Raw genomic sequence first — 11,105 nt, forward strand, 5'->3', positions numbered from 1 at the left:
GGCGTTTTATATTTAAAAGATCTGTGCAGTGTTCCACTGAAAGGTTGTTCAGAGACTTTTTGAGGGTCCTTCGACGTTAGGGTGGTGATATTTCCTTATGAATTTCTCCATACTTGGCTGTCTGCAGGGTTAGCAATGGGAAGAAGCTTCTCCGGAGTGTATTTTGTTGCAGGTCCCAAGATGATTCCTTTGGATGAGTACGTGCTTGCCTTCAGAGAGCTTGGAACCTCTCTGACAGAGTCACAGAAACCTGCCTGGGGAGTCCCAGGGTCTCTATCCAGACCTCCTCTTGCTTCTCTTCAATTTTTTTAACTTTGGACTTTCTCGCTTCCGAAGTGTTTCCCTAGCTTTTACAAGTTAAGCATCTCGACGCTCAAATTCAAGGCTCTCCCATGGATTTTTTTTTTCTCGAGGTTCTCAAGCAAAATTGCCGGTGCCACAATGTTATGATGGAAGGATGCTGAAATGACAGGCCTAGTAGACGCTTGTCTTAATCATCGGCTTCTTAATTTAGTTTTAGTGAGGGGAGTGTGTGTGTGTGTGTGTGTGTGTGTGTGTGTGTGTGTGTGTGTTGTACACGCGCGCGTATCTGCGCGCGCACATATGCACGCCCCTGGGGATATTCAGGGTGCGCGCGCTCTAAGAGCAGCGGCTTGACAACCTGCAGCTCCCTAATGAGTGATGAGGCAGGGCTGCTGCACAAAAGTAACACTTCCCTGGTGTGAAGACCTCTCACTGAGAAGTTTAGTTCACTACTGTTCTCGCAAACCTAATCGTATAACCTGTAACCAAAACCCACAGAACAAGAATACAACACGCTAAAGAGTAACTTATAATCACTAAATGTTAGCACCATTACCTGCTGTTAGGAAGGGATTACGGACGAGTTGGCTTGAGCGAGAGCAGACCTCAATAGTCACGGGATCTCTGGAAATACCTGGATGCCTCCATAAGGGTTCCGCTCACTCCCAAACGTCACCGGGCCAGAGACTCCCCTTGCATCTGCAGGAAGAGAGCTTTATCCAGAGCTTGGCGCTGGGCGCTGCTCCAAGGACACCCTATCCAGGGAGCCCAGAGCAGGGTGGATTTTAGGCAAAGATGGCTTGCCCTCCTTTAACCAGCAGGTAACAAGGGGGAAAGAAGCAAAGCACTGACCAAAGCGGGAGACAGGCCCTAAGAAAGACTCAGGGTAACCCCGCCAAATGGAAAAACCAAACGTGCTGCTCCCTGCAAGTTGGCCGTGGAGCCTTGACTATTTAATTAAAACTAGAGATGCAATAATCTAATTCATTTCCCAAGGAATTCTTCCCTTGGATCTGCTCACTCTTTACAAGGCCTGTCCTCATTTAGGGGGATGGGGGTGGGGGGCAGACAGAGGAGAAGTTTACCACTATATATGCCAGAAAATTACATTTGCTCTAACTTAGGCTTTGACGTTAACACTGTACATTTATAGATCCATGTGTATGAGAGCTCAAGATTAAGCTGATGATGATACAATATTAAAGTGATAGAGAATTTTTTTCAGATCTGAGACCACCAGATGCCTTCTGTTTTCTGAAGGTAACACAGAGACTGCATGAGGTGGAAATACAGAGTTAGGGTCTCATGTGTTGAGGAAAGAGGCCTGAGGTGGATGTGGGCAGTCCTTCAAATCCAATTTGCACCCAAATTGGCCGGTAGGATATACAAAGCTCTATCCAGGGACTTTCAACTTGAACAATACTCTGTCCAAGAACCCCCTCCCCCTCCATTTCATGTAGTAGCAGTTTTAAAAAGAAGCCATTGCTGAGACAAATGTGGGCTGCTGAGTAAACAGTGCGTGTTTTGTTGAACAAGCCCATAGATATAATATAGATGTACATACATATATCATTCTATCTCATCATAAAGTCTAATTAAAATTATTAGAAGGAATTCAAGCTCACCCCCCCCACTGCAAATAACCTTTGTCATTAGGAACAATATATCTTTAATATGATTATATTAAACTATAATCTATTTATTCCTACCACAAATATCTTAAGACTTGCATCTATGCAACCCTTGAAATAATATAACACATTTTAAATCTGCATGCAAAACATTTTCCCAGTCAATATATGCTCCTGGCACATAAAATCAGATTAATCCGGCTCTCATTAGTAGACCCCAGTTTTTGCTATTTGACAGTAAACAGAAGAAAAACTTATTTTCACCTGCTAAAATTTTATGCAGGATTACAAAACAATGAACACTCAGCTTCGACCTAAGAAACACCTTAAAACATTAAAAATTCATCAGTCAGTGCTAGTGTTGTATTCAAGGAATGCTCCTCCAGTTTGCTGCTGAGCTCGGATTTGAATAAAATGTCCAATGTTAACAAACAATACCCACGTTTGGCACTTTGTGTATTAAATTGATCAAACAGATTTTAGGAGGCACAATGCACAATTTGTACAGACCTGATTGAGTTAATATAATATCAGCAAATTTTACATCGAAATGATTCTGTTTCTTTTCTTTGTGTTTAAAACCAGCACAGATTACAAATTTTAATGATCTGAAAATGTTTGGTATACAAAATCATGCTTATTTCAGTATTAGCAAAAACACAAGAAATTTTTCAACACAAACACCCAGCTGTGTCTATTTTAAAAGCAGTTCAATGACAGCTTGCACTTATGAGCATGCAATCAGCTAATTTCGCTTTTTTTTTCTTCTGTGTTAATCAACACTTTCCTTCCTGCATATCAGAGTACAAATAGTATAGTTACTCCACATCAGTAAATGTTTACGTAACCTGTCCTTTCCCAAGAATCCGGTTACACCGAATCATTTCACGCTAGACCGACTACGAAAACGTACCGGGCCGTCCACCTCAGAGGGAGCCCTTGTGTGCCATTATAAGTGGTGATGAGGAGGGGGGCTTTGCGGGGGGGGGGGGGGCGGTTGGAATGGGGAGGAGTAGGTGGAGGAACGGAGAGAGGGAGAGGAATAGAGGGAGTTGAGGGGTGGGGGGAGTGAGGGGGAAGGAGGGGGGAAGAGGGGAGGAGGCAGGAATGCGAGTTGAGGAAAAGTAGGAATAACAGGCTTGGGGCGGGGAGAAGGGTGGGAGGAGGAAAAGTGAGCCGAAAGAGGAAGGCCCACAGATCTCTCCAGCCGGGCCCGCAAAACCCATTAGCTCACCCAGCTCTGTGAGAAATCCGAAGCTTAGAAGTCAAGAGTTTGGGGCCCTGTCACCATCAACGGAGATCGCTAGAACCTTTGAATTTCCCCACATGTAAATAGTTTCAAGTAAGGAATTATGTAGACCTAAGGGGAACCCACACACACACATACATACAGTGAATGGATAGTTGAGGTTAGTCTAATGTTCAAAGCTCCTTTATTGCCATTCCTCATAGATACATATTTTAAAATCATTAGCTGTTTGTAATTGTCTCTTATTCCTTTCAGCATTTATTCTTTCTCATAATTTCAAGGTAGGGTGGGATGGGGAGAGTAGAAAAGCTGTCAACCTGAGTATTCATCAATTGCATTTTTTAATATTAGAACCGAACTTTTCACATCACAGACAGGCACCGCTTTTTTCTTCGTTTTCGTAAATAACCAAATCTGTCATAATGTGAGAGTTTATCAAAGTGAAGAAAGGTTTACGTTCTATGATTATTTACCTTACAGAGGTAAAGGTGCTTTTCATGTATGCTGCTCCTCCACCTCCCTCTTCTCTCAGCCTTCATCCTCCGTAAAATGTGGTGTGTTTCGTGCCCATGTGGGATGAAACAGCCTTTGATCAGTGTGCTCCGCACCAAATTCCAATCCCTGGGAAATGCTGGGCCTTAGCCCTGCCCCTGGCCACGGGATCCCTTTAAAGCCCTCGAATCACAATCTCCCCACTCAGTTCAACCCTCAACTGAACCTTCCAGTCCTAAAGCCCAAGAAGCTGGAATTGTGGGACGCACGTTCCCAAGGCTCCTAGGTGCCCTCCAGCAGCATTCAGGATGGGAAAGGGCTGGCTGAAGCATGAGGTTATTTCAGGATTAAGGCCCGCACAAATTAAAAACATTTGAGAAACGGAACGAAAAAGAAAAGAGGGAGTGAAAATAGGAAGGCTTAAAAAAAAAAAAAAAAAACACCGGAAAGAAATAGACGCCCACCCTTTTTTTTCCCCCCTTTCCAATGTCAACAAGCAAAATGAAAACATTTCCAGGGTGATCGCTCACGGCTACTCGCTTCCAATTCGGATTAGAAGCTGAGAAGACGCTGGAGCGACGAGGAGAAAACGGCACCGAGTCGCCCAGAGCGTGAGCGAAGGTCTGGAGCGGGAGAGAAGGGAAGGAAGAGACGCACAGACAGATCATGTGTTACCTGGTTTATTTCGAGATTGTTTGGTATTGTTTTCTCTCTGAGCACCCCTTATTTCGGAAGGCCATCATAGGCGCCCACCACTGAGCCGCCCTCGCCTGCCACCGCCGCAGCGCCGGGAGCCCCAGGCCCGGCTTCCCGGCGGCGCCCGAGCTCCGAGCTCGCCGCCGCCCGAGCCGCAGGAACCGAGTAAGTAACCCCTGTTGGGCCCCGCGCTCGCCAGCCCACTTCCTCATCTCTTCTTTTCCAAACCTCTCCCGGACCCTCCTCCCTCAAGGTTTAGGACACCACCCCCACCCCCAACCCCGAGGTGGGCCTTTCCTCCCCGACCTTCCGAAGCCTCGTAGGAGCTTTACCTACGACATGCACGGTTTTCCTACGGGCTCAGAAATGCCGGACCCGGGCCTGCAAGGCCGACCCCGCGGAGTACTGCCTCGCCTCTTCCTCCTCCATTTCCTGCCCTCTCCCTGCACTCCCACTTCTTCTCTCCGCCGCCGCCGCCGCCGCCGCCACCGCCCCCGCTTTTAAAAATAAAATTGGATACAAACTTTAATCAATAAGGACAAATATTGACGCTCAAACGAAAATGACTCAATATAGTGAGAAGGAAGCCGAAAATGGGAGAGATCTATCCTAAGAGGGAGATTTCGGTTGAGCAGACCCGCGGGGTGGCAGGGGTGAAGTGGAGGTAGTCGGGGGCGGGGGGGGAGGGGGGCGCAGAGAAGGGCCGCGGAGCTGCGTGCTCCCGCCGGAGTATCCCTACGCGGCTCCGCGCGGCCGCGAGGCCCAGAGCCGGCGGAGAGGGGGAGGTGAGCGCCCGAGGGGGCGGGAGCCGGCGGGCAGGCGGGCGGGCGGGCGGACGGGCGGGGCGGGGGTGGGTGGGCCCGGGCCCGCCGATTGGTCGACGGCGGGAGAGACGCTCCCGCACGCCGCCAGCTCTGATTGGCCCAGCGGTAGGAAAGGTTAAACCAAAAATTTTTTTACAGCCCTAGTGTGCGCCTGTAGCTCGGAAAATTAATTGTGGCTATAGCCGCCGCGATCGCTGTCTCCCCAGCCTCGCCGCGGCCGCTCCGGGACGCGCCCGCCCGCCGCCCGGCTCTCCCCCCCTTTGGGCTGCTGCTGCTGCTGCTGCTGTGACTGCTGCTGAGAGAGGAGGAGGAGGAGGAAGCAGCAGAGGGGGGGGGGAGCGGGGGGGGTGGGGGGGAGACCAAGAAGTAGAGTTGGGAGCGAGGGAGCTTCACCCCCGGGGCGGTGGTGGTTTTTTTTTTCTTCTTCTTCTTTCTTTCTTTTTTTCTTTTCCTTTTTTTTTTTTTTTTTCTTCTAATTCCTGAGGGGTGGTTGCTGCTTTTGCTACATGACTTGCCAGCGCCGGAGCCTGCGGTCCAACTGCGCTGCTGCCGGAGCGCTCAGTGCCGCCGCCGCCGCCCGCGCCCCACTCGGCACCCACCGGTCGCCGCCGCCCGCTGCGCTGCTGCCTGGCTCCCGCGCCGCCGCCGCCGCCACCGTCGCCGTTTCCCCCCGACGACTGGGTGATGCTGGACATGGGAGATAGGAAAGAGGTGAAAATGATCCCCAAGTCCTCGTTTAGCATCAACAGCCTGGTGCCAGAGGCGGTCCAGAACGACAACCACCACGCAAGCCACGGCCACCACAACAGCCACCACCCCCAGCATCACCATCACCACCACCACCATCATCACCACCCGCCGCCGCCGCCCGCCCCGCAACCGCCACCGCAGCAGCAGCCTCCGCCGCCGCCGCCGCCGCCGCCCCAGGCACCGCAGCCACCCCAGGCGCGGGGCGCCCCGGCCGCCGACGACGACAAGGGCCCACAGCAGCTGCTGCTCCCGCCGCCGCCGCCGCCGCCCCCGGCCGCCGCCCTGGACGGGGCCAAAGCGGACGGGCTGGGCGGCAAGGGCGAGCCGGGCGGCGGCCCTGGGGAGCTGGCGCCCGTCGGGCCGGACGAGAAGGAGAAGGGCGCCGGCGCCGGGGGGGAGGAGAAGAAGGGGGCGGGCGAGGGCGGCAAGGACGGGGAGGGGGGCAAGGAGGGCGAGAAGAAGAACGGCAAGTACGAGAAGCCGCCGTTCAGCTACAACGCGCTCATCATGATGGCCATCCGGCAGAGCCCCGAGAAGCGGCTGACGCTCAACGGCATCTACGAGTTCATCATGAAGAACTTCCCCTACTACCGCGAGAACAAGCAGGGCTGGCAGAACTCCATCCGCCACAACCTGTCCCTCAACAAGTGCTTCGTGAAGGTGCCGCGTCACTACGACGACCCGGGCAAGGGCAACTACTGGATGCTGGACCCGTCGAGCGACGACGTGTTCATCGGCGGCACCACAGGCAAGCTGCGGCGCCGCTCCACCACGTCGCGGGCCAAGCTGGCCTTCAAGCGCGGGGCGCGCCTCACCTCCACCGGCCTCACCTTCATGGACCGCGCCGGCTCCCTCTACTGGCCCATGTCTCCCTTCCTGTCCCTGCACCACCCCCGCGCCAGCAGCACTTTGAGTTACAACGGCACCACGTCGGCCTACCCCAGCCATCCCATGCCCTACAGCTCCGTGTTGACTCAGAACTCGCTGGGCAACAACCACTCCTTTTCCACGGCAAACGGGCTGAGCGTGGACCGGCTGGTCAACGGGGAGATCCCCTACGCCACGCATCACCTCACGGCCGCCGCGCTCGCCGCCTCGGTGCCCTGCGGCCTGTCGGTGCCCTGCTCCGGGACCTACTCCCTCAACCCCTGTTCGGTCAACCTGCTCGCGGGCCAGACCAGTTACTTTTTCCCCCACGTCCCGCACCCGTCAATGACTTCGCAGAGCAGCACGTCCATGAGCGCCCGGGCCGCGTCTTCGTCCACGTCTCCGCAGGCCCCCTCGACCCTGCCCTGTGAGTCTTTAAGACCCTCTTTGCCAAGTTTCACCACGGGACTGTCCGGGGGACTGTCTGATTATTTCACACATCAAAATCAGGGGTCTTCTTCCAACCCTTTAATACATTAACATCCCTGGGACCAGACTGTAAGTGAACGTTTTACACACATTTGCATTGTAAATGATAATTAAAAAAATAAGTCCAGGTATTTTTTATTAAGCCCCCCCCCCCATTTCTGTACGTTTGTTCAGTCTTTAGGGTTGTTTATTATTCTAACAAGGTGTGGAGTGTCAGCGAGGTGCAATGTGGGGAGAATACATTGTAGAATATAAGGTTTGGAAGTCAAAATTATAGTAGAATGTGTATCTAAATAGTGACTGCTTTGCCATTTTCATTCAAACCTGACAAGTCTATCCTTAAGAGCCGCCAGATTTCCATGTGTGCAGTATTATAAATTATCATGGATCTTTATGGTGGATGCAGACCTTGAGAACAACCTAAATTATGGGGAGAGTTTTAAAATGTTAAACTGTAATTTGTATTTAAGAAGCATTCGTAGTAGAGGTGCCCAAGAAATTATTTTGGCCATTTATTGTTTTGTCCTTTTCTTTAAAAAGCTGTTTTTTTTTTTTTAATTTTGTTTACTTTTAGACCAAAGATTGGGTTCTAGAAAATGCACTTGGTATACTAAGTATTTAAAAAAAAAAAAAGGAAAGTTGTTTCAGTTGGCAGCACTGCCCATTCAAATGAATCGGAAGGGGACAAAATTAATGATTGCCTTCAGTTTGTGTTGTGTATATTTTGATGTATGTGGTCACTAACAGGTCACTTTTATTTTTTCTAAATGTAGTGAAATGTTAATACCTATTGTACTTATAGGTAAACCTTGCAAATATGTAACCTGTGTTGCGCAGATGCCGCATAAATTTGAGTGATTGTTAATGTTGTCTTAAAATTTCTTGATTGTGATACTGTGGTCATATGCCCGTGTTTGTCACTTACAAAAATGTTTACTATGAACACACAGAAATAAAAAAATAGGCTAAATTCATATATATCTTGATACTTTTGTCTCTTTTATTAAGTAGAACTAATTTTTAAAAGATCATTAAAGTTCTAGGGAATTCAAAGGCTTTTTCAGCCAACTGAAATTTAAACTGCTCCTTTCATTTGAACTGAGACTTTTCAAATGAAAATGATATTTCTTCCATTGTGGAGTCAAATTTTACAAGGAGCAGGCTATTTAATAAATGCTAGCTTTAAACAAAATATAGGCTTTTCAGCTGATATCTTTAAGTTTCTGTAGATATACAGCAAAAAGAGATTATTTAATTTTATGTGCATAGCTATTTACCTTGTGTTTATTTTCAAATCAGTTGATAGAATGCTTTTTATATATTTTGTTTGAGCTATCTTGTTTATAGCACTTGGCAAATTATAAATAAATATATGTATATGGTTAGATAGAAGTGAATATAATGCACACATATGTAATATATATAGACACACAGAGCCCTTCAGTTCAGGTACAATTTGCGCTATGAATGCTGCAAATATTTTTGTTTAAATATTTGTATTTATACTTTCTAAGTCAGCATTTATTTTTGTGGCTGTTTACCCACAATGAAAGAGTTCTAATAAAGATGTGCTGAAGTTGCAATATAGATTTTGCTGAAGTGATCACCTGTTGTAATGACTTGCAGATCAATGTTTATATTTTATTTTTAAATTATAACAATTTAAAGCTCCAGATGTTCAGAAGAAGTAAAATGCCTCTCTCTCCTTTTCTTTCATTTTTACATTATAGAGGTATTTCTTGATTCCCTTTTAAATATGTCTGTGTAGTTTTATCTAGAAATTTGTCCTCTTGCTTAGTCATAATTTTGTTTTAACTTGCAGTATACATATGCATGCACATATATGCATATAGATATAAATCTGAAGCGAAAACATTTTCTTGAGTTGTTTCAGCAGTCCATCCAATTGCTGTGACTCCAGAAAATAATTAGTAAACGTAACTAAAAGGTTTAGTAACTAATTGGATCCTGTGGTGAGTCTGTGGAGGACAAGTTGTTCATTTGTTACAATTGTATAGTCTGAAATGTGTTCTGCAGTAATGCAATAAGCTGGATACTTCTTACAAAGGACCCAATGAAAAATAATCTGTCCCCAAGATGTTATCGGCAAACACTTAGAGAGTCTGTCAGGAAAAAAACAAAACAAAACAAAACCTAGGCGAGAAGCAGGCTGACTGAAACAGATTTGAAATACAACTATAGAATAGTTAATATTGGAATATGGGAATGGGTGGCCTGTGGAATGGAGAGATAGAGGAAGAGATAGCTAGAGAGAAGAAAGGGAAAGAGGATCTTGAACCTTAAAAAAGTCTGCTACCAAAAAGAAAGAATGAATGAGAGAGAGGAGAGAGAGATCTAAGAAAGACAGAATAAGGCCAGGAAAAAATTAAAAGAGCTGGAACCAAATATACACAAATGGGGAAAGAACTAAAATAGACCAAGACAGCTAGTTTAATTATCTCCTTTAAGCAGACTGGACAAGATTCTATTTTCTTAGTATGAGAGCAGTTTCACCAGAGGTCCAAGTTTCTTGAAATTTAACAGTGCTTTAGGATGAAGCATGAAAGAAAATTCCACAAATAAATTGTTTTAGAAGCCAAATGTATGACTGATAATAAAAATAGTTATAGCGTCCAAGTGAATGAAGTTGGGCAAAGGAAATTCCTATTACACATTTGTGATCCAAAACAGCTCAAAGACAAGCATGTGTTTAGACTGGAAAAGGTGATGATGTATTGTTTGCTTTCACCATGGGTTTTATTTGTAGAATAAGAATGTACTGGGACTGAAGAAATATAGTCTTTTGCCTATCAAAAGCTACAAAGACAGTTGGACTCACATTGAGGTAAAGGGACATATATATACAAGACAGATTTCCCCCATAAGTATTTTTTTTGGGCCATATTAAATAACTATTATTTCTGATTGTTTATTTGCATGATCAAGAAATAGAATTCCAGTGGCAAATTTAATGTTCCGAAATCAAAAGTAAGATCGACTTCTTTGAATTGATTAGCAACTAAGGACTGGAGTAGAAAAGTTCTACTTCTATATGTGTCCAAGTTACATATACAACGGATATGATTAGAAGTAAGAATAGTTTGTTTAATATGCATACTAGATACTAAGGGGGATATACAGAAAGAACTTTGTGAAGGCCTCCTGAAGCCCAATGTGAACATTTCATTTATCTCAATGAGTCCTATCGTCCCTCAAACTATCATCTTCAAAAACATACAGAAATCTAGCATGGCATTTAATAGATTTTTTTGCAACAAATTGGTTGTAACATTGTGTTGATATTTGTTATCTTCAACCTTTGCCAGTTAAAATTAACTTATGCTGGAAAAACATTTTGAAACTTTTTGAAGCTTTTCTTCTTTTATACTTATAACTGGTTTTAATGAGATGAAGGTTGCTTTTTTTGAGATTTTGGAACTGAAAGTGCTTAGTGATCATAACATTTGACATCTCAAATTGCAATTTCTTTCCAGGTATATTTTGTCTGCTACAAGTTAATACAAATTATTAATATATAAAACATTGAGAAAGTGACTTACTTAAGCTAGAGCAGTGAAAAGATTCTTCCAAATGTTTCTTCAACTTGTTTCAAAATTGGAAATTACCAGAATATGAAGCCTGGAACTAACAAGATATAATACAAATATCTATGCTTATGGAAGATTTCATGTGGTTTCTATGACTCGCATCAAATTGAGGGTAGAGAGAGAAATAAGAAAATGAGACTTGCAGTGTTTGAGTTAATTATGTATATTTAAATTGGTGGTTATTTCACCCAAGTAG

At 45.9% G+C, this 11,105-nt stretch overlaps 1 protein-coding gene across 1 annotated transcript; it reads left to right on the forward strand.

Moving 5' to 3' along the window:
- The first annotated feature begins 5,749 nt into the window (after positions 1-5,749).
- FOXG1 (forkhead box G1) lies at positions 5,750-8,287 on the forward strand. The gene has a single exon (XM_005896644.3). It carries the CDS (start codon positions 5,880-5,882, stop codon positions 7,350-7,352), a length of 1,473 nt encoding a protein of 490 aa, XP_005896706.2. The 5' UTR covers positions 5,750-5,879; the 3' UTR covers positions 7,353-8,287.
- Positions 8,288-11,105: the final 2,818 nt, after the last annotated feature.

This window comes from Bos mutus, chromosome 21 (assembly GCF_027580195.1).
Source record: "Bos mutus isolate GX-2022 chromosome 21, NWIPB_WYAK_1.1, whole genome shotgun sequence".
Lineage (NCBI taxonomy): Eukaryota > Metazoa > Chordata > Mammalia > Artiodactyla > Bovidae > Bos > Bos mutus.